The sequence below is a fragment of the Rhododendron vialii genome, chromosome 7a (assembly GCF_030253575.1).
Source record: "Rhododendron vialii isolate Sample 1 chromosome 7a, ASM3025357v1".
In the NCBI taxonomy this organism is placed as follows: domain Eukaryota; kingdom Viridiplantae; phylum Streptophyta; class Magnoliopsida; order Ericales; family Ericaceae; genus Rhododendron; species Rhododendron vialii.
The window spans coordinates 31667542-31690875 of NC_080563.1; the positions used below are offsets into that span (position 1 = coordinate 31667542).

The window sequence follows — 23334 nt, forward strand, 5'->3', positions numbered from 1 at the left end:
AAAATCACTTTCCCCTTTTCTTTTCGCCACCGTATACTCCCTCCCTCTCTCGTCTCGCGCGCGTTCTCTCTCTCTCACCCATGAATCCTCCACTCCACTAAAAAAATCCTTGTAAACCCAGACCTAAACTACGGTGTTCTAACGATTTAAGCTCAAAGGTCATGTGCTCAAGCTTGGAGGAGATCATTCTCGGTGGTTTTCAACCAAAACAACTTAGGGCTTGGCTTGGAACTTAGGGTTTTGTTCAAAACTATTGAGGTAGGGATTTCTCTTCTCTCTTTATATGTCTATGTGTCGATTGGGTGTAGTTTATTGTGGTTAATCTTCCGTTGTTGTTTGTCTAAATCTGTCCGAAACCTGAGATTTGTGTGCTGAAAAATCAAGTGGGTATCCATACCTATGGTGATGGTATCAATACTTTTTTTTTTTCTTTCTCTGGACTGGAACTGCTCTGGTATCGATACCTGAAAAAGAGTATCGATACCCCTGCTGGAAATTTTCTGAAAAAAAAGAAAGAAAGGAAAGGAATTAGATGTTGCGGGTAACATTGAGTATTGTTTAAAATGTTTCTTTACATGAGAATGAACTATAAAGTGCTTACTTGATGTGTTGTGGTGTAATGATCAAATCGGATGGAAAACTTATTGAGAAATGAAAGCTTGGTAAAACTTGTAGGTAAGTGAGAAGAGTTTAGGAGTGAAATGAAACCATGCGTTGTGAAACGAATGGCCTGCTTAGACTTTGATTGAATAGACTTACTTTTATGGGATTGAGTTCTCATGGGATTGATTGACACATTGGGATAGGATATTGACTAACGATTAGTTTGTTGATGAAATAGAAAGTGAGAAGTGTAACGGTTGCTATGTATATACGTATATTGAAACAAGGATACGTGAGAACTTGTGAATATAAGGTACAGGTACTGTTGGTGCATTGATATGAGAGAAAATGACTTGACGTTGATGTTATCTGATACATAGAGAAAAATAAATAGTTTTTCCTCGTTATGTGTTGTATCCATAGGTGGGTTTGGTAAGCGTGTTTTTTCTTGGTGTGAGAATTAGAGAAATGCTGGATAATGGAATTGCTTATTTAATTGGATGGTAATAAAAAAGCCACGGATTCGCCGTAAGGTGTGATGCCGGAAATGGGACGCACGGGGTCCCTAATGCCCGGAAGTGCACAAGAAAGCCACGGATACACCGTAAGGTGTGATGCCGGAATGAAAATGGGACGCACGGGGTCCCTAATGCCCGGAAGTGCACAGGAAAGCCACAGATCCACCGTAAGGTGTGATGCTGGAATGAATGTGGAACGCACGAGGTCCCTAATACCCGGAAATGAAATCAAAGCACATAACAAAACGGAAACGAAGAATCTTGTTATTGTTTAGTATCATATTAAAATGGGAATGTGAGTATTGATACTTTGCTTTAAAATGTGGAATTTAGAAAGAATGAAGCATTCATGTGAGAAACTATGAACATTTAACTTGAGTTGATGTCTTGGATAGTTTGAGGTGTCGATGCTTGCTTTCTTCTTTTCTAATAGACTTCCTAAATTATTGTGGCTTGATTTATTGAGATTGGTGTAGAAATTTGTTGGTATGGAGACATGTTTGATGCCATAGATGTGATAATAGCTATTGTGGAAGAATTACGTTGGAATTGCAGTTTAAACTTATAATGATAAATTGGAGATTTGATTGAACGGTATGCATGTGCGTGTAGATGGATAACTCATACGTGTTGACGACGAGACGAAGCAAAAAAAAAAGAAGAAAAAATTAAAGGGGATACGAGGGAGGACATGGTAAAACTTAACGTAAGTTTGAAAGGATTAGATTATATGGATGTGTGAGTTCTTTGAGGACACAATGAGGTTTTGTCTGAAATGTTCTTGTGCACATTATATTTCACCTCCTTATGTGTAGCGTGTTGACTTAGATGCGAGTGTGGCCAACAAAGTGGGGTACGAAAGGGGAACAGGTAGACTAGAGTATTCGGGGTTGTCTTTATGTCACCAAAATGAAAATGCGATAATATGTTCTGAGTTCGGTAATGACAATCTAAGTTTACTCAAGATAGAAGTGGGTGCGTGCGCTTGTGTAGGTGAGAGTGTTGGTGTAAGCGAAGAAGAATTCCAGGTTTTTTTTTTTCTGAAGGATTGCGTTGTAAGTTCTACTTTCAGTTAAAGCATTTTATTTTGCCCTTCCTAAAAATATTTTCGTGGCACTCTTTCTCCTATAAGCACATAAAGTTAGTTAGAGATTTTCCTACTGGGCTAGTGTAGTTCAACCCTTCATTTTTAGGTAAGGACGAGAGGCAATAGCAAGGAGTGCTTGGCTTAGGGTCAGACATTCGTTGAAAGTTGGGTTGAAGGGAAGTTACCTTAGCATCATAGTAAAATACCTTTTTTTTTGGAAGGTGTATCTATAATTAAAATCTGAAAGTTTTGGGCTGGAGTCCCCTGTATTGTAATATCTTGAACTGGTTATGTTTCAGTGAAATGAGTTTGGAAAACCTTTTGATGGAGTTATGTATAATATTGCGAAGATTTTATTTATGACAAGTTATTAATAATTATGTTCAAATTTGAGGGCGTGACAGCTTAAGCAATAATGGACCATAATTGAAGGGATCCCAGGTAGATGAGGGTAGTTTCCGCGATTGTTACACTATATTTAAAGGGCTAAGGGTTTAAAATTGAAAAAGTACAAATATGGGGATTAATTTGTCACACAAACACAATTCGAAGGCTTTTTCCGTAAGTACTCTCAGTATATATTTGTGCATATTGAGTGTATAATTTATCAGCCCTAATTTTTTTTTAACAAACCGATCAGAACCAAAGTTACCAACCAGCTCATTATCTGAATCTTAAATCGAACAAAAGCAGCCTAACGATACCAAGGTTCCTCTCTCTCTCTCTCTCTCTCTCTCTCTCTCTCTCTCTCTGTGTGTGTGCGCGTGTTCATTATTAATTTTTATGGGTTATCAGATGCGCAAATGGAAGCTGATAGTAGCGGATTTCATGCACTTGATGTTGTTCTGTAAGGTCTAGGACATAGTTACTCGATGTTTCCTACAAATGTGCGAAGTTTTTATTTTATTTTATAAGTATTCATTCTCATTAACATGAAAAAATACCAGAAACCCTATTCTCAATTGTACAAACTCAAATTCAAACACTACACCCACCTCCCAAGGTGGTAGCCAAGATGGCAATGGGTTACTCCCATTGGGTTTGGCTCTCATGTGGTCACATGTTCGAGGCTTGTTGACGCCCCCTCACTCCCGTTTGAATCCCATGATTTGCCTATTGCCTTATTCGGCCTTAGGTGGGGTGGTGCGCACCTATGGGTTTCAGGTCTCCTTTGGAGCCTTGCCGCAGGTCTGGAGTACCTATGGTCATGTCTGGAGGAGGGTTGCCACGCCTGGTCGGCCCCTACTCCACCCTTTTCATTAGCAAAAAAAACCTACACCCAAAATTTATACGGAACCCTTAAAAGGCTGAGCAATGCCCAGCTCCTACACAAATTCACATTCTCTTAGGATGGTTTTATCTAGCGGTGATATTAAAAACCGAAAAAACCGGCCGAAATAGTTTGTTCTGTTCGGTTTGGGGAATAGATTCGGTTCAGTTTGGTTTTGCTTTTCCAAATATAATTTTTACGGCTCAGTTTTCGTTTTAGGGAGGTCAAAACCGAACCGAACCAAACTACATATACATCTCTAATCTCCACTGTTGATATCTAAATGAGATATCTACCGTTGAAAGATCAAACCCTCTCTCTCTCTCTCTCGCGTGTTTCCCTCACTCACCACCATGTCCTTCGGTCCTTGAAGATCGATGGTTCAGGTAATTATTAGTTACTAGTTAATTAGATAACGGTTAAGTGATTTTGTTGGAATTCCTGTTGTTGCCTTTCGATTCCACAAGCGTGGAGGCCTGTTGAAGTTCCTATGCTATGGAGAATTTGATGCTATGAAGTATTTTTCTGCATTTTTGCGCCTCAATTTGATGATATGGAGAAAATTGAAAATCGAAACAAACCGACCGAAACCGATTGAACCGAAACCGAAAAAACCGATCACCTCTTCGGTCGGTTTCGGTAGCTACATATGGAAAACCGAACCGATTTTTCGGTTGTTAAAATCCCCTGAAACCAAACCGACCGAACCGAAATCACCCCTAGTTTTATCATCCTTAGAGAAGTCAAAAAGTCTAACAGAATTCACAATGTCAAGGACTCAAGGGTAACCTGTTCGAAATCTGTGTCAATGTGTCATGCCCTTGGAAGATCCCTGTATTCCTCTCGCTCCATATAGCATAAACAGGCATACAGCAGCTGCAAGGGAGCATTTCAAACTATCGCTCCATATAGCATAAACAGGCATACAGCAGCTGCAAGGGAGCATTTCAAACTAGTATTCCTGAGAAACTTCCCTTTAGAGCATCTCCAATGGGAGGAGTCAAATCCCACGTGGAGCACCTGTCAACATTGGCATTGCAAGTCTCTCCAATCTTTACCTTCAAATGTATAGTCAAATCTTACATGGATTTGGCATCAACCCATTTGCTTCAAAATTGACATGAGGTACCAAATGCAAAAGTGACTTCACATCATTATTGGAGAGGAGGAATGTTGGGTGTCAAACTTGAAGGTGTCATATTGCCACATCAGCCTTCAAAAGTTTTTGACATCTTCAAATTTGAAGCAAATTCTGGAGATGCTCTTAGCATTCAGTAGAAACTAATTAATAGCTAGATCCATGGTACAAGGCATGCCATTCATCAAATTCTTCTCGAAACTGAGGAGTAAAAGGTGCAATCAAAAAATAAATGGTCATGGGACTCTAACTGAAGTCGACACAAACTGCATGCATCATCCACCCTCACACCCCAGATTTTAAGTCTATATGTAATACGTAATCAATATTGGACAACAAGCCAAAAAATGAAGGACCATTTGGGGACATGAGAGCTATCCAAATAACCTTGTGCCACTTCTGGATTGGAGCCTTGTTCCCGAGAGCATTCCTTGCAGAATTTGCAGTATAAGAGCCACTAGTGTGGGGGAGCCACCTAACAGAGTCCTCCATGCTAGGCTCAGGAAATAAATTAGGGGGGGGGGGGGGGGGTGTGGTTTAGCAACCATAAGTGCTTGAGTGACACTATTCCTAACCCTTAGTCATCTCCATTGCCCAAGCACTAGGTGTAGCAAGCAAGCTTTGACCGATGGGGAGGGCATGTGAAAACATTTTCGGACATTTAGTTAGAAGTAGAGGATGAAAGATTGATTCGTTGGCAAATTGACTAAGAAGGTTTAGTATATTAACATAAAAATTTCTTTTAATTTTACTAGTAAAGTGCAGTCGATGTTGAGTTTTACTTAGTCAAAACTAGTCGGGGGTTTTCCTTTCACAATAGCAGATTTAATCAAGTCAATGTACATATTTTCTTTTTCATCAATTGAGGTGTGGATAACAAATCAAACCTTTTCTAATGAGCAGTTCTTAAAGACTAAATGAATACAGTTTTAAGCACTACTTTTTTGTATTGGAATAAAACCTGATTGTCCATTGGATTGATTTAGCATCGAATGGGTCAGCTCAGGTCTTAGTTGCACGAAGTGGGAGTGGGATCCAAAGCAGGGGCATGAGGGGGGGAGCGGGGGAATATAGAAGCTCCCAACTTTGGGAGGGTGAAAGTAACGTGTTCATATATTAATGTAGCGTAGAATACACTTTGAAAGTACAATCATTTTAGGGAGTAAAAATATGTACCTAGTTTAGCATAAGTGTAAGAAATGGACTAGTGTTGCAATGTATTTTTTTTTCATGATATCAGGACCTGGGCTAGATATTTGAGTTCATCAAAGACCAATGAAACTAATTAATTGCTGTTTTTATTTGCATTTTACAAGGATTGTACAAAAGCCCCTATCTTCGTAAGGAGCGGGCTCCCGTCAAGCTCCTTGGTTGGGAGCGCAGGAGTGTGCTCCTAAGGTGAAAGCGGCTCCACTTTAGAAGCTCCCTATTACTAAGGCTCGGGTTACCTGAGTGTAGATGAGAAAAATGGGATCACCTCCTATCAATTAGCCCCAGTGCTATTTGAGTCTCACCCTTTTGCCATTTCTCCCCCAACCACAACAATGATGGAACCTAGCTCTGCGCCTCACTAGAAGCCCCATAAGTCCACATTATGTGGCACAATAGACTATTTGATGCCATTGTATGACATTAGACATGTCTAACAATCGCCATTGAGAATAAAAAGGTAGATATGATTATATGAAGTAAAAGATGCACTTTAATTACTAAGAACTTGTTCTTGATCTTGGTGCTTATTAGGACCTGCCTATAATTTTTCTATTTTTTTCCCTGCGTCTGAAGGCCTTTCATATGCTAACTGAGGGGCTTTGCAGGACTTTATTCGTTCATTTGTGACCTTGGGCTGTGAAACACTTGCATTTTCCCCCCTCTTTCCTTCTTCATCTTGTTTTAGATTTGGCTACAGTAAATTGTTATTATTTTATTGGATTGCCAAATAATATAAACATCTTTTTTATTGCAGTACACAGTCTCCAATTTTCAATCATCTGTTGACATGAATACATGAGGTACATTGTAGAAGACAGTTTCTAGTTTGAGGTTAATTTTTGTACCACTAACTGATGGGTTGTTTGGTTTCTTGAAGGAGTTTGCTTTGTGGGACAATGTTAAAACTTTTATACCCCAGATTGTGTGCACTTGGAGGTGATAAAATTAGCCGTTGCCTTTATGAACAAACCAGTCGTTTTCACAGTGGACAGGTGCAGTCTTAAATTTGGTTTTTGGGTACTGCACTAGGTTTACAATTTTTCTTTCCATGCTAGTATTGTTTGCGATATGAGGATAATGTTGTACTTTTTGACTCCTGGAAGATGATCATTGACACTACGGTAGCAATCTTTCAATTACTAATTTACTTCCATTATGTCTTGGGGAAAAAGTTTGTCATTTTACTTTGAATTGTGTGTTAGCTGCTTCTTTTCCCCGGCAGGTAACTGGTAGTGAACATTCTCTAATGAGCTTTTTCCATTCCTAAACTATATCAAGTCCTTTTCGGTCTTGGACTGTTGGTTCTGTGACTTCTGTCCAGTTTATTTGAGATGTACTACAATTGCAATTTCGTAGCATTTCTTTCTTATGGTATTGTGCTCGACAACCTCAAGACCAGCAAATATTTTGGTGAGGAGATGAGGTTGGCGCAATGGAGATTTTGCTGGGAACTATGATGGACTAACATGGACATAAGGACGAAATTGATGCTCTTCGCATTGGAGGGAAAATGGGAATCATATTAACCACCCTGTATAGGGTATGAAAGTCATGAGGATTAATGGAGGAAAAATAGATATGCGAGGGTGGGTTGCAAGGGCATTCAACAGCTAAATCATTGTGAGCTTGAAAGTTCCATGAACTTTGTAATTTGGTTTTGGTATGCAAACAGAGTGGTTAGAGCAAGCAAAGTGGGCTAAGTCAGATAAGGGTCTTGTCGGACAAGGTTAGGTTTGCTCGGGAATTGTATGGGCAAGAAGCAAGTAGGTTTGGTTTTCGATGACATTTGCACTTTGGATATTTTCTTGTCGATAGTAAATAAGTTGATGTTTGAGGGTATTTTGCATTAGGGGTAAAGGGTTGTGGGAAGAAAGAGGTGAAGGCATCTATTTTGGTTTTCAGTGGGGAAGGATATAGATTTGCTCTGACGCCTTAGGAGGCTTAGAGATTCTCATATTGTCGCTTACATAGTTACATCTGGTTCAGATTTTGGGGCTATTGTTGCCTTATGCGTTAGACAGAGACTCAATGAGAAGTTGTGGGATTCTCATTTGCCTAGGTTAAATGTGAAGGTTCACTTTTCCTGGACGGGGTAGGTAATGCAACGACCTGATGAGGAAAATGTCTTGACCGTTTGCAAATAGGATGTCCTGGGCATTGTCAACTATTTCACTTGAGTGGTCAGATTTTTCTGATGACCCGCATGAGTTGAGGGGAAAGGGTTGAAGTAATATCAGATTGTTAAGCTTAAGCAAAATCTTCTTCATGAGGAAGTGGTAGTTTCTGCTTGGATTCCATACAAGTATCTAATTTTCACTTTTTCAGCCTTGTAGAAACTCCCTTGCTTTCTGTTACATATCAAGACAAAAGCAGTGATTAAGGCCTTTTTCGTTTCACATTTTGTTTTTGTTTTTGTTTTGTTTTCTAATCATTACTCTTTCTCTTTCCAATCATTACCCTATTTCTCCAATTATTACTTTGTCATCTCTCTCTACTTGTTACTCCTCTCTCCAATCATTACCTTATTTTTCGCTCCACCCACTACCAAAACTAAAATACCCAATTTTGTTTTGTTTTCTAATCACTACTCTCTCTTTTCAATCATTACCCTATTTTTTCAATTATTACTATCATCTCTCACTATCTCTCTCTACTCATTACTCCTATCTCTATTCATTACCCTATTTCTCTCTCCATCCACTACCAAGTACCAAAACTAAAATACCAAAAAATGCAAAACGAACACAGCCTAAGTTTCTTTGCTCTGCACTTTTTATTGCTTGAGAGTGGTTTGGATCAGTTTTGTTTGGTTCAACGTCTCCATTATCTTGAAAACCATTAACTGACTTATCTGCCTTGGAATAAGGCTGGTAAAGTGTCCCAGTAGTCCGTACAATGTATTAATTGTGGTTTGTATAATCATATGCTTAATCTAGTGTTAGCAGTATTTTTTTTTTCCGAACGCTGATTAAAAAATATGAGCATACTTCACTGGATATGGTTTGTATTATCAAGCTTATGATACAGTTTGGCTCATTGGCCATAACTCAGAAACAGAAGCTGTCCACATTGGCATCCCAGACTTGTTTGGGTTACATGTGGTGTATTGTAGCATACCTCGTTGGTAGATTTGTCTTTGGAAAAACAAATAGGTCCATGCTCCTTATGTTGGCATTGATTTCCCTGGGAAGAACTGTTCATTGTTTTGACCTGTTTTGATAGCTTTACAACAAACTTGGTGGTACAACTATAAGCAGTGATTTCGGGTTCGTTTATCGCCGAAACCAAAATGATATTGTAAAAACATCGGTACTCTTGCAGAGTTACAAACTCCTAGAATCTATTATAAAAGAATTTGAGGTTTTTATTTTAAAATTTAGATATACTATATTGCCTCGTCTTTTTTACCATTTACAGGTAGAAGTGATTAATATCTAATTTTGAATTCTACAATCATCATGTCAACAGCCCCTTTTTCTGCCAAGAAGCTTTTTCGGCGTGGAGGATTATCTGGATGATGACAACAGCCGGCCATACACTTACCAGAAGGGGAAGAAGTCAAAGAATCCAGACAAGCATGTCTCATTCAAACAGCGTACAATAGCTTACATGGAACCATTCACACTTGATGTCTTCATTTCTAAGCGCTTTGTCTCAGCCTCACTCACACACAGGGTAACAAGCAAGCAGGTCGCAGTTGCTGGTACCAACTCTAACGACATCAAGGCAATGCTCAAGTCCCGGTCGGATATACCCGCTTGTTTGGCAGTTGGGCGAATTTTATCAGAGAGAGCAAGAGAAGCTGATGTGTACACTGCTTCTTATACTCCGAGGGAGAGGGACAAGTTTGAAGGAAAGATTAGAGCGGTTGTCCAGTCTCTCATTGACAATGGTATTGATGTCAAAGTCTATCTTGATTGAACCGGTTCTTTCTTTCTTATTTTGCCTTTATTTTATTTTAGCTTTATTGGCACCCTCCGTAGGTGGACATCATCCTTCTGTCACTGTTGTAGCCCCCTTTCCTTTTGTATATCCTAGAAGAGTAGCATGTCAGCTTCCTTAGCAACTATTTTTAATGTAAAATGGAAATTCCCTCTCTCTCTCTCTCTCTCTCTCTCTCTCTCTCTCTCTCTCTCTCTCTCTGTGTATCTGCCTGCGCACGCTGTTCTTTTTTTGGGGTTGCTGCCCACGTTCTGCTTTGCCGTGGCAGATTTGTGTTGGTTAAAAGTTATTCGGCTGTTGTACCTAGCTACTTCGGAAGCACCGAGAGAAAATAATTCAAAATGTCAACTTTGAAAACTAATTGGCTATGGTGGTTCGGGGAATTTCTTAACTCCCCTATTCGTCTGCATAGGTGGCTTTTGCACCTAGTATGCCATCGGATGGTGTTGTAAACTCAAGGGAGTACTCTGTGGGTTATATATGCTACACACTGTGTCTCTGTGCTATAATGTAAGGGGGTAGACTTCACCTATCGCCTCTTCATTACAGAGACTGGATTGGAAATCAACTCACTCATATTTATCATGTTTGTATTTGGTCTGCATTGATATGGATGAAAAGGAAGTCATTACCTACTAGGTGGGACTTTCAGTTGTTAGTTTGGTTTGCAATTGATGTTAGTATACTTGCTACTAATAATAAGGTTTGGGTTGCTGCTGTATTGGTTGGAAGTGGATTGTTTAGCTGGTGGTGCTGCATTAGCGGTGGTCGGTGTTTTGGTTGAGGCGGCTAGTTAGAGAACTAGCGAAGTGGAGGTGTCTCAGAGGCACCAGAGGGGGTAGTGAGTGATTGTAGTGGTAGTGGTGGCCGGAGATGAGGGAGATGGTGGTGGTGGTTGGAGAACTTTTAACCTACCATTTTGCCCATACAAAAAGGTTATGTGTGATGTGACTTGCACGCATTAGGAACTGTTCAATTTTTAACCATTGATAGGGATTGGACTAATTAGAGAAGAAAAACAAAGTTCAAGGTTCAAACTGGTCCGATGAGAATTAGAGGGATGGAATTGAGATTCGAGAAAAGCTAGAGGACGATACCCTATATATTAAGCGACATACGCGGCTAATCGAATAGCAAAAAGTAGAGAAACATACTTTTAAAACACAACTCCGAACACCACTGTGTTCGGAACCATTATATGTATGTAAATTCATGTGCATCTAAAGGTTTTGGATGTGGTTGTGTCGGAGTTTTGTTTTAGAGGTGCGAATGTAGCATTGCTAATTAAATAGGGGTGGCTGATAAAAAAAATAATTAAATACGGGTGCATTTGTTAGTACTTGCCCATTGAAATTTTTGCCTTGAAACGCTTGATACGACTTCAACGATAACTCTCTTTGGACGGTGAGAAAATGTGTGATATGAAAGAGGAGTTTTTTCTCACAAAGTAACATTAGGTGAGAAAGGGGAGGAGCCAATCAAACTTTTTATTTTTTTACTTTTCTTTCCATTTTCCACCAAAATATTCAATCCAAATGAGTGATTTGATTAGAAACTACAAACAACTCTTTCTTTTATTATGAAATTACTCCATCCAAATGGACGGTAAACAAAGGAGTAAATTCTTGCCTTGATTAGGATGACTTTGTGAGTCCGTCTCTCACTTGCAATTACTAATAAACATTGTGATGCATGAGAGTTGAGAGAGTTCTAGAGAGGTTCTGAGAAGTTGGGTCCGCCCTCTTTTCTCTTCATTCCTTCCCCTCTCCTTTCAGTCCGCCCAACTGTTTTTGGACTTGATCTCTCTCCTCTCTCTCGTCTTGTGAATTTGGGTTGAGATCACTTTCGTGTGAAAGTTCAGAGTTAGATCTCTCCTCTCCCTCTATTTTTGGATAATGATCCTAATTTTTGTCCTAAATTTTTCAAATAAAAATTCACATTGTTATTATGAATTTATTAGCAGATCGATTATGTGTTAGATTTCATTATTAGTTTAAATTCCATACATGCACTCGTGTGTGAACAAAATCTATTTCTATTTTTACACAATCCCTCTCATTTTTGGTATTTTCTAACAGAGAAATGGACAACTTTATTATTAATATTCACGCTCCTTCAAGTGTAGTTAGGATTTCTTTCATAAATGGATTAAACATGTATAAATTTTATAATCATTAGATAAACGAAGAGTTTCGAACCCGAAATCTATTATCTGCTCTAATACCATATAAGATTGTTAACCATTAACAACCACCACAGGCACCTCCTCCCTGCTCCTTTTTCTCCACCTCACCCTACCACCATTACTAACCCATCCCATCCCCCATTATCCTTCCCCAAATCCAGCTGAACCTCTGCCACCACCTACCGCCACCCTCTTCCCCCTAGTTCGGCCAAACCCATAATTGCACCACCTCCCTCTCCCTCCACTCTCCTCTGTAAGTATCACTCTCTTCCCCTCCGAAAATCACAACCCACACCACCACCACTACTGCATTCAGAGAGGAAAAGAAAGAGAGGAGGGAGAAAGCTTGGAGCTCCAACAATGGTGGTCTAGAGAGAGAAAGTAAGGTGGGTTTCTGTCATCCTCAAATCTGAACACCAATTCGGACTACTCAATTCCTAACCCATTTCTCGGGATCACCGAATCAACCTCCGTTCATCCCGAGCCGTCCCCGAAGTCTCTGTGTGCCTCGTCTTCTCCGATGAACCGTTTTCGCCGAAAACCCGTTTCGTGCTTATTCGACCGGAGGAGAGGTAGATTAATCGCTTCTCTAATTCCCCTAAGTATACTTACTCCCTAACTGTTGATTTTAACGAGTTATAATAGAGGTGGAACGGTTTCCGGCGAGCCTCGCCGATCGGAAATTGGAAATGGCGTGACTGGGTTTTGAAAACAAGGATGTAATTGCAGTCAGCCCCCTGAGTTATTGAAGTATATGATTTCGGCCCAATATGTAGCACCTCTGGATTCAATAAGTCTACGATTTAGCCCTAATAATATGTTTGTCCTCAAGATTGATACACTTTACGTATTACGTAGTACATTGATATCCAGAAACGATGAAAATATTTTATGAACCATTACCGTTGTCTATTATATATATTAGATAATATTAGTCCTAATTCTTTATGAATGAAACAATGTATATAAGTACTTTGAACAGTTAATTAAATAGTTATTAGAATATTTTGAAAAAGCTGATATAACCAAGCACTGTATTAATTAAGAAAATATTATTATTTTAGAACACCGTGTTAGTCAAACCATATAAACATTTATGGACTATGTTAACTTTTATAAAATGACCATGACACCTTTTTATACAAATAATATTTTAAAGCATAGTACGTTAAAAGTGTTAAAAGTGTAATGAAACGTAATTATCTTAATTACTAGTTTACTTAGTGAAATAAAGCAAATGAAGCTTTAGAAATTTATAGAAAGAACATATTTACTTGGTCAGCAGAACTTAACAACCCAAAGAGTCCTCAGCCAAATCATAAAACATTGCGTGTGTTTACTTACTTGCTAAATTATTAATTGTTATACTTGATACTCATTGAAATGTATCATTTTTATTAGTTATGTTGTTATTGATGAATCATGTTGTACGTGCTAAATTGGACTTTAAGTGCATGAGTTGGTTTGGAGTAGAGATCATATAGACGATTATTAAGTTGAAGGAAATAAAAAAATATGAGAGATGATGTGATGGGATCTGAGGACGTTACTCTACAGAGTTTCGCAGATGTGAAGAGTGGTTAGCTAGATGAATGATGTTTTAATGGGATTCTTAGAGGTTATCTTGGAGGTTATCCACAAAGTCCAATTTGGAGAAATAAAGCCAGGGTATGACAGTTGATTGTTGGTTCAAAACCTTAGGGTATGACATTGCGTGATTGTTCTTTATGAATAAGAGATAAAATGTGGTGTTATATTATAGTACCAGGTTATGGTTTATATACTCTCGAGGTTACGGTTAGTTCTTTGTGGACTAGTGGTTACAGTTAGTTTCTTGAAAAACTCATCCTTGTGAGGCAGTTGATGACTCCAACTAAGTAAATAATTTAGACAATTCCATTTGGGCTCCCGGTTTGGCAAGAGGGAGCAACATGACGAATAATCATAGTCCTAGCGGTTAAAATGGGAGGATGTTTCTCAAGATGAGATCCAAGAAAAGAAAATAAGTAAAGGCTAGTTAACAAGTTTACTTACTTGTTTTGCTTACTCCTCTATTGGTTCCAACTATTAATGGGAAATAATATTAGCACTCCAAAAATTGATGCAGGCACTCCAAAATCAGTGTAACTTCAAAACCATTTTTTTTTATTTTTTGGAGTGCCTGCATCAATTTTTAGAGTGCCAATATCATTTTCCCTATTAAAAGGTGATGTACTCTTATTCTTTTTGTTGATTTTAGCATTCCTTCTTTTACCATTTGTAACCTCTCTTTTTTTTTTTGCTTTATTCATGTGAAATTGCTATTATTACCCCTCCGAGTGTGGGAAAAAATGAAAGCTAAAATAGTAAATTCACATTAATAACGACGAGAAAGGGAGTTTCACTGCCCAACGTTAAATACGATATCCGAAAGCCTAGTATCTAATCGGTCGTTCAGTTTCACCGACCTATCTTTGCTTTCGTCTCTCTCTCTCTCTCGATCTTCCTCCGCCGCCTTCTCTCCCTTCCAATCGACCTCTGCCTGCTCTATCGAGGTCTCTCTCTCTCTCTCTTTCGTATATATATGTATCTGTTCGACTTTAGAGACATAGGTATACCTCTCTCTAAATATCTACGAGCATATACGTAGGACACGTATATATACGGCTCGGCACATTGATATAAACGTACAGTTTTTGCTGTTTCTCCTGCCTTCTCCGGTCTCCATGTCCCAATTTTTTTAGAATTTCCGTGTTGGTATCCGTGGCCGTGCTAACATAGTGTGAGAGTGGATGTATCAGGTAGGATGTCCACATTTTCTGAGTTTGGTAGTGCTCAGTAAAATGATGTATACATATATTTGTTGCTGTATCCCCTGCCGTGTGCATGTCCCGATTTTCTTAGAATTTTCTGTGTCCGTGCGGCATAGGATGAGACACTTTGTGCTTGAAGATATACTGTATTTTGGCCATCTAACGATGTAATTTCGTTCTTATGTATCTGTTGTTCTATGTTTCTAGTTTGAACTCTAGAACTCTGAAATTCCGATGTACGGAAGGAATTTTTTTTTTATCAGTAGCAATAGAAGAAAAGAAGACAAAACCCATGTGGGCTTTCCTAGGTTTAAGATTTTCTTTATGAGCAATAGAAGAAACGACCCGCGTGACTTTCATTTGATGCGTTCACTTGGCCCATGTGGGTTTAGGTTTAAAATTTTCATTATGAGCAATGTTAGATGGACTCTTCTATAAGTCCGACATACCCACATGGACAGTGGAGGATATAACAGCACATGTATTCGTGTTTGTGCTATATATAGTGTTCTAAAACAAGGAATTAATCAGTGATCACCAGCGGGGCCTATCCGATTAGGTCTGGCCGATTACTAATTAATATGCACCAATTAATCGCTGATTAATCCGATTAATCGCTCGAAGATGGCCGACCGCCCGACTAGCGCCTAGTGACTTTTAGAACATTGGCTATATAGGGCGTTAGGGGTCACCAATGAGTCCTAATTTGCATAAAGTTAGGATGCTCTGTATTTTATAGGGATTTATCAACTCCACGTTAACAACTCATTTTACACTACTGAATTATCACCTGCCAAATGAAAATAGAAGTGGTAAATGATTCTAAGAGGCCTCTCCACTTATAGTCAATTCTTTTGAGTATGCTTTAACATGCTATTAGGATTAGGTTTTGAGAGGGCTAGGCTTTTGAGGCTATTTGGAGGAAAATCTATTTTTTTTTGTTTGTGCCATAAGGGCACTTTACTTTTTTTAAAGTAATTTGACTTACAAAATCACAAGGCTCCAAGAGAACACAAGGGGCATATATCCCTTCACCTACAGCAAAGAAAACTAGAAGTCTAGAAACAAACCGAAAACGAACTCAACTCCTGCCTAAGCGCTTAGCCTTCTGCAAAATGTTTGTACACATTACACAATCACCATTCGCTGCATACCTCCTAATTCCCTGGTGGCACCCTTTCAATTCTCCAAGAACTCATCCTATCTCAAATGGCAGCATCAATATTGCTGTTTAGAGTCTTGGAGTCTTTAATCGCATGATAGAAAATTTTCTGATTTCTCTCCTTCCATTTGAAGTAACATAGCAAGAAAATTGCATTTGAAATCTCAATTATAAATTATAAGTTCTATGTTTCTAAGCATATTGAGTTTGAAAATCTGGTTACCATTTCAGATTTGTGTCAAGTTTTGAACAAAATAAGAAAGTCCACAATTTATCATTTTAATTGCACAAGATGAATTTTTTATAGTTTCTTGATCCAGTACATTGAGAAAGATGTTGCTGGAGGTCTTGATGTTAATGCTATCATTGATGCTTTTAACGACATGAAAGAGCGTCGAACGCAATTTAAGATGCCTCACTTTAAGAGAGAGATTGGGTAAAAATTTACCCTTTTGTCGGTACTTTGCGTGCATATCAGAAATTACATTATTGCATAGATTTTATTTTAATTTTTAAGTCAATAAATTTTCATTTGTAGTTCTTCCTATTTTTCTTTTATGTTTCCATATTCGCCGCTACTAAGTTAAAATCCTGGCTTCATCCCTGATTAGTCTAGAATATCTGTAATCTGTTACAAAACATCCACAAATTGAAAATTAAGACAATCTCCTTTTAACCCCCTTAGCGACAACAACCATTAGTGGGCAGTGATCTGAAACAACTGGAGCAGCAAACTAAGCCTCAAATCCAGTGAATTCCTCTTGCCGCATTTATCGTTCACCACGGCTGTATCAATTCTCTCTTCTTGTCACCCATTCCGCCATTCTTACATGACCAAGTAAACCAAAAGCCTTTGGCATTCATGTCATCAAGCCGAGTATCTATGATGGATTTAAACTCAGCCGCGGCTTGGAGGTCAAAAGCACAACCATCCAGCTTTTCATTAACTCCCCTTACAGAGTTAAAATCCCCCGAAGTATTCACGGTTCATCCCTCAATGCACTGGACAATCCAAAGAACTGCTGCCATGAAGATCCTCCTATCAACATGTTTATTTCATACCATAGACCATAGAAACACAATTTCCTTTCTGATTGCAGGTGTTCTACCCTAAATGTGTTGCAGGTCAGCACCAATCAAATCAACTGAAAACTCCTCAGGAAAAGAGCCCTAGCGACCACCCCAGAGCCAATGCTATGCATATAAGACCAACACTAAGGGAGATAGTTAATAGCTATTGACATCAGATTATCCAATCTATTTTTTTCCAACAAAACCCGTAACGGACGACTTATTAACCGTGATGAGTTTCCTCACCTCGAGCTGTTAATTGGGGTCATTAAGGCCCGCACCAGTCCTGTAGCATAATTCCAATCTTTTCTTAGACTTCCCCCCCTCCCCCCTTATTTTAAGGAACTTTGGCACTTTTATTCTCTGCTCCTCTCAGCTCCACCAGTGGTAGGAACTGAAACTTCAGCTAGAGAGGGAATCCCAGCATTCTTAAGCTGGCCCCTATCACCGAAATGGAAATTAACGTCATCCTCAATATCCAGCATTTCATCCAATCCCAAGGTAGCAACAAGATCAAACTGCGTAAAATCTGCATTCCCTAAGGCCTTTTTTTTTTTTTTTTTGATCATCCATTCCACAAGGCTTTGAACCTACTTTCTGACTGTTTGCCTTCTGAGGAATACCATTCATTCATCCTAGCAACAGGCCTAGAACCCATGCTTGTACTGTTATAGATCACCTAAGTAACCCCCCAGCTTCATCCAGTGGTTGAGGCACAACCTGAGCACTCACTGTATCAGCAGTAGTCTTTTGCCATAAGTACCTCCATATTGTGCTAAGTAGGATTCAGCATTGGGTTTGAGTCAGGGATTGAGAAACTTCCTGGCCATCAGCAGAGGGCCGATCAATCTCAAAACCCGTGTTAGTACATTGGACCATCTCAAACTCTGCAGCATTTCCAGAATTCTGAGGTAAAACATCTCCACTTTGTGACACCCAAACCTTCTCGCCAATCCTTGGGTTGGGACCCTCTCATTCTCAGCATCTTGAATACAACCATGACCAAAAACCTTGCATGACAAGACAGTGGCTTGCATTGATACTTGACAGGGATCAGCATACAAGTCCCATTAGCAAAGTGAACATCAACAGATTGAGGTAAGAAATCTTCGACCCCAACTTCAATACAAATCCTAGATAGCTAAGTCTTTTCTAAGATTCAGTCATATCATCTGCATGGAGAGGTTTACCAACAACACTTGCTGTGTAACCCAACCCCTGTTCATTCCACAGCTTCAATGAGTGATATAGAATTGACCCGAAATAGGAATCATTGTTAACTGTTCCTTTCGAAATTCATACAAGCTTGCCAATGTTTAAGAATCATGGATCCACCACCAAAATTCCATCTGCCAGCTTCCTTCAATATTCTAAAAGAAGAATCATTATCAAGATTCAAGATAGAAGAATAAGAGCCCTTGCTCAGTTCAAAGGACATCAGTTCTACCCGATCTTGCCCAGATTTCATGGCAATCTTCTTAACAGCTAGGAATGGCAGTTTCCTATCAAGGAAGTACCCTACTACACCTTGTTTCCACTTTAGAGCACCTTCTTCAAGAGTTGAGGAACACATGCTTGATTATTCCTGATCTCAGGAGGAAAATATTGAAAACACATGAGGATTGTATTCCTGATGATTTAACATCATATCCTTCCAAACAGTACGACTTGTGCCAATACCCTAGCTATTAGGGTTTCCAACACCATTACTACTACCAATCACCAATAGTCTATCTTTCTCATGTAGTTTGTTATGCAAATTCCCAATCTCTGCATTGAGAGGTCTCATATGTTTCACACTAGGTCCATTAGATTTCTTGTTACTCAAATACTTTGTATTCCTTATTAATCACAGTAGCCTTCAAGTGCACTTGACTTTGTTTCATTGTGACACTTATGTGTTGGATCTGTTGTTTAACTCTCCACATGTCAACCGGGGGTCGGACATGCACAATTAAACTGGCGGGCGTCCAGCGGTGTATGAAGACTTGCCTTTTTAATCTCTATTGCTACCCCGCCCCAACCTTAGCTGAGGGGAAAAGTCTGACATATCTGGTTTGGTAATGACATAAACTTGTTATCTAAGTGGTACAAGAAAGGTTGAAGTGAGAATATTATCCATTCTCTACATTCATGTCGATTACTTAAATACTTAAATACGTTATGGACCATTGAAAATGGGATCAGATCATGAACTGGTTGGACCGTAGTCCAAGTTTTGATTGGGTGTAACCCTAGGCAACCCTTTGGCATGTAAACCTTCGTAGACCTGTTCAAACCACGTGAACCTCCGGCTCGTTTTCAACTGTGAAACCAGACCAAGTCGCTCACTAAACCCACGCTTACTCGAAAGGGAAAAATCTTGCCGACTCTGTATGGTGAACGCCCCGAACATGCAGCCTCGGCCTTGACGTTGTAATCCCTAAGCACTGGCCATCTGTATCCTTGTTAACACTGATTACTAATTTTTGTTTATTTGTTCAAACTTGTATGACAAGAGTGCATCTAATTGCCTTAATTCCAAAGAGATGGTTTAACTTCTAAGTGCCATGAGTTTTCTTAGTATTATTATGAGGCCAAAAAGCATGTGATATTTTAAAAGGGCTTGATATTTTCAATTTTGGTTTTATGCTGGTTTTGAGTATTTATATGACGTTTTAGATTTTGCTAGTGAGTTGTGACATAGTACGTTGTCATGGCTTGATTCGGCTTGACCCAATGGTTCAACCAGTGAACTGGTCCCTTCCTGTTTTGGGTTCAATTTTCCAAATTATTGCATGTTGGACCAAGATAGCTTTGATATGTAAGTTCTCTAAACATCTGGGATAGAACCAAAAACAAAACATTTCAGCTATGACAGCTAAACCGTTTGATTGATGAAAATGCATAAATATTAGGCGGACAAGGAAAAGTTGTAGAAATATAGTTTGTGTAGGTGTTGGAGTTGTTTTTCTTGAATGAATATTGTTGGTAGGAGTAGGACTTCTATAATGGTATGCGCACATATTAAACGGTTGTGTTTTATGAGTACTGGAGATTGGAGAATATCCTGGTTTCCTAGCTAGTTTAGCTGACCCAAGATATTGATCATTTGACAATATTGACTTCCATTATGTGACCTGATTTGAGATCCCCCAGTGATTTTCCACTTCCAGTATTATACCCTGATAAACTTTACTATATACTGGGAAGCACTTCACTCGTTTCCCTTCTTTTATACCAATATATACTTGTGCTTCTTTTGCCTAGCTCTTATCATTTTGCTTATAAAAAACGATGATTGCTTGCAGGGTACATTTTTCTGTGTTGCGTAGTCTATGGGTCGCTTAAGAAAGAAGTTCGGTGGGAATATTGCTGAAGCCTCCTCAGAACCATTGTCATCTCAAAATAGAACTCCAAAATCATTGAAGCCCAAGCCTAAAATTTCAAGAAACACTCTGAACAAAGAGACTACTCAGATTCGAGAGAAGAAAAAGAAAAAGAGTGTCTTGGGGAGCAGAAAACCAAGTGTCAATAAAGAGGAAGAGGATGATAACAGTCGAAGTGCGATACAAAAGAGTACAACTGGTGGGCAGCATAATAAAATGAACCAAGACAAGGGAGCTGGGTTGGAGAATGAAGAAAATCATGAACAGGGTGAAAAGAAGAGGAGAAGCTTGGCGATATTGAAAAGAAGCAACAATTTGCTAAGAACAAAGAAAAGTGGTTCAAGCCAATCGAAGATGGTCAAATGAAGGAAGAAAAGCATGGTCCATTGAAAAGTCAACAGATTGAAAAGCAGAAAGAGAAGCTTGATGGTTTGCAAAAGAAGCAACATTTTGATCAGAAGAAAGAAAGGTGGTTCAAGAAGACCGAAAACGTTCAAATGAATGAAGAAAAGCATGGTCAGTTGCAAAGCCAACAGAATGAAAAGCAGAAAGAGAAGCTCGATGATTTGCAAAAGAAGCCACATTTTGATAAGAAGAAAGAAAAGTGGCTCAAGAAGACCGAACATGGCCAAATGAATGAAGAAGAGCATGGTCAGTTGGAAAGCCAACAGAACGGAAACAATAAAAAGAAGCTTGGTGTTTTGATTTGCATGTGTAATGCAAAGACAAAACCGGACTGTTTCCATTATAGCCTTATGGGTTTACCAATCGGTAACAAAGAGCTAGTGTTGGGCATCAAGCCAGGGCTCAAGCTTTTCCTCTATGATTTTGATCTCAAGCTTTTGTACGGGATCTATACAGCATCCTCTAATGGTGGCTTGAAACTGGAGCCAGCAGCTTTTGGTGGGGGATTCCCTGCTCAGGTAACTTTTGACTGTGGCTGATCCTCCTTGAATGCATGCATGTGCTTGCTTTGCAATTTGGTCATTTTTTCACGAGTATTTAGCTTTCAGGTGCGCTTCAGTGTTTACCAAGATTGTTTTCCCCTCCCAGAGAGTGTCTTCAAAAGGGCTATTAAGGAAAACTACGACAAAAAGAACCGGTTTAATACGGAACTTACAGACGTACAAGTAAGAGACTCCACAACCAGTTTCTTGTCAGTTTGATTATTAGTTCATGATTTGTGATATGTGAACTTCTTGTTGCAGGTTGAGAAGCTCACAGAACTTTTTAGGCCTGCTGAAGTGCATTTACATGCACCACCCTTGGGCCCCACCGCAATGGCAGCAATTCAAGATTCAAATCTTCATACCTACGATGAAGGTAGGAGGTACAGTGGTCAGCATCTTATGTACGGAAGTGTTCCTTCAATGGAGAGAGAAGATATCTCTCAAAATCATTTTCCTAGTGAAAATGAATATCGAACTTACAGTCTTCGTGGGGAACGACTGAAGTTCACTCCACCTAGAAGTCAAATTGCTCCTCCTTTGGAACCTCACTTGGATCCCGTAAGACAGCACCTTCTGATGCACCCAGGTTATCAGTATACAGATGCTGCCCCTGCACAAGTACAGCTAACCACTCGTCATGATGTGCATATAGCGTCTGAAAACCAGACTTACGGTCCTTTTCCAAGACAGGAACTGCGGTCTTCAACTTCCCTTGCAGCGACAACTTCGGCATCTATTGTAGACCCTTACTCGAAGATTGCTTATACTTACCCGCATGGTGGTTCATATTTGGACTTGTATCGGCCACCTTCGGGGGGAGAGGAGGTACCTTTATTAGGATCTCATTCTTTCACTGGAAGGGGAGAATCTTACCTGACTGAGTCTACTCACTTGAGAAGGCCAGAAAATGTTGATACTGCAACGTTGTACTCAACCTATGCTTCCAATGCGTTATCCGAGTATAACCAAATTACTAAACATCAGGTAGTTGGGCCTCAATCTTCACTTGCACCAGTTTCGTCTCGCTACTCTTTTGCAGGTCCATCTTTGTCTCATCGCTGACCTGTCTGTCTGTGCACTAGTTTTCTATATTTTTCTTTTTATGGTTGACACAGCTTGATGGCCAAGGAGCTTTATCATGTACCTTTAATTTAAGTTACCTTTGAATGATGTACGATTAATGGAAGTAGCTTTATCAGGTAATCCGAGTTGGACTCGTAGATCAACTTCTTCTCTCAGATGTTCTACTTTGAATTGTTTCACGTGGTATAGAACTCTTATAGAATTCTAGGGGGATGCCATGGTGGACAATGTTACTATTGCAGCATAGCTGTGTGTGCAGATCGGAAATTCCTAGGGTCGATATTAATAGCTTTCAGCCCTACTTTGATAGTCGAAGGAATGGAATTTGTTCCGAGGACAAGACTTCCGTTGGTGATCTTTATCGGGTAGAGTTAGATCGCCATTGGAAATGCTTGATGCTTCTTGGGGCTTCTTTGGCGACCCTGGTTTGCACTTGATGATCGGGAATTTTTTTCTTAGAGGTGCTCGTCCGGGCTTTTCATGCTTGCTTTCCGACGTGTAGTTTGTTTGTTGCCTCCTGTATGCAGAAGCACACGAGCATGCCCAAAGTGCTTAGACAGAATGAAGCTGGTAACTAATCTCTCTCCACCGTACGAGTACCACGAGAGGCGGGGCTTTGGGGGCCAGGGTTATGGATAGTCTTTGGATCCTCGTGCTAACTTTAACACCCCACTAACCCCGCTAATGTATACAATATTGACAAAAAGAAGAAGACAGAATGAAGCTGAGCTGTGCAGACTAGCATTCCGAACGGATATTTCAAAGCATTATGATGACTGCATAACCTATGTTTTACTTCACGAACTATTTGGACGAGGTTGTTTTCTAGATTTTCTTGTTTATAACAGTTATCTTGCGACCTTCGTGCAAAACAGGAGACGTGGACGACGTCTTTAGTCCGGTCTTTTTTTAGGAGCTCGGCAGATGCAGTTATAGTGATAAAACTTAGATAC

At 39.5% G+C, this 23334-nt stretch overlaps 2 protein-coding genes across 6 annotated transcripts; both read left to right on the forward strand.

Moving 5' to 3' along the window:
• The first annotated feature begins 6 nt into the window (after positions 1 to 6).
• On the forward strand, positions 7 to 9926 carry LOC131333661 (uncharacterized). 2 transcript variants are annotated; one of them, XM_058368296.1, is made up of 4 exons: positions 7 to 258; positions 6583 to 6628; positions 6706 to 6820; positions 9297 to 9926. In XM_058368296.1, exons 2-4 carry the CDS (start codon positions 6624 to 6626, stop codon positions 9747 to 9749), a joined length of 573 nt encoding a protein of 190 aa, XP_058224279.1. In that variant the 5' UTR covers positions 7 to 258; positions 6583 to 6623; the 3' UTR covers positions 9750 to 9926. The 2 variants fall into 2 exon arrangements, with proteins under 2 accessions (XP_058224279.1, XP_058224278.1); XM_058368295.1 differs by lacking the exon at positions 7 to 258 and adding an exon at positions 3846 to 3864.
• Positions 9927 to 12056: 2130 nt separating this feature from the next.
• LOC131334671 (uncharacterized) lies at positions 12057 to 22501 on the forward strand. Of its 4 annotated transcripts, none has more exons than XM_058369803.1 (4): positions 12057 to 12527; positions 20271 to 21271; positions 21362 to 21478; positions 21557 to 22501. In XM_058369803.1, the coding sequence occupies exons 2-4, from the start codon at positions 20711 to 20713 to the stop codon at positions 22358 to 22360; spliced, it is 1482 nt and encodes a 493-aa protein (XP_058225786.1). In that variant the 5' UTR covers positions 12057 to 12527; positions 20271 to 20710; the 3' UTR covers positions 22361 to 22501. The 4 variants fall into 4 exon arrangements, with proteins under 4 accessions (XP_058225786.1, XP_058225784.1, XP_058225787.1 ...); XM_058369801.1 differs by lacking the exon at positions 12057 to 12527 and adding an exon at positions 14345 to 14489; XM_058369804.1 differs by lacking the exon at positions 12057 to 12527 and adding an exon at positions 14548 to 14735.
• Positions 22502 to 23334: the final 833 nt, after the last annotated feature.

What these genes read in the sequence shown, in the direction of transcription:
- LOC131333661 (XM_058368296.1), top strand. An exon ending in GTCGTTTTCACAGTGGACAG is followed by an intron (nt 6,821 to 9,296) that starts GTGCAGTCTTAA and finishes TCATGTCAACAG; the next exon opens with CCCCTTTTTCTGCCAAGAAG.
- LOC131334671 (XM_058369803.1), top strand. Translation starts at nt 20,711, where the DNA reads ATGAAGGAAGAAAAGCATGGTCCATTGAAAAGTCAACAGATTGAAAAG. An exon ending in GTGGGGGATTCCCTGCTCAG is followed by an intron (nt 21,272 to 21,361) that starts GTAACTTTTGAC and finishes TTTAGCTTTCAG; the next exon opens with GTGCGCTTCAGTGTTTACCA. An exon ending in CGGAACTTACAGACGTACAA is followed by an intron (nt 21,479 to 21,556) that starts GTAAGAGACTCC and finishes TTCTTGTTGCAG; the next exon opens with GTTGAGAAGCTCACAGAACT.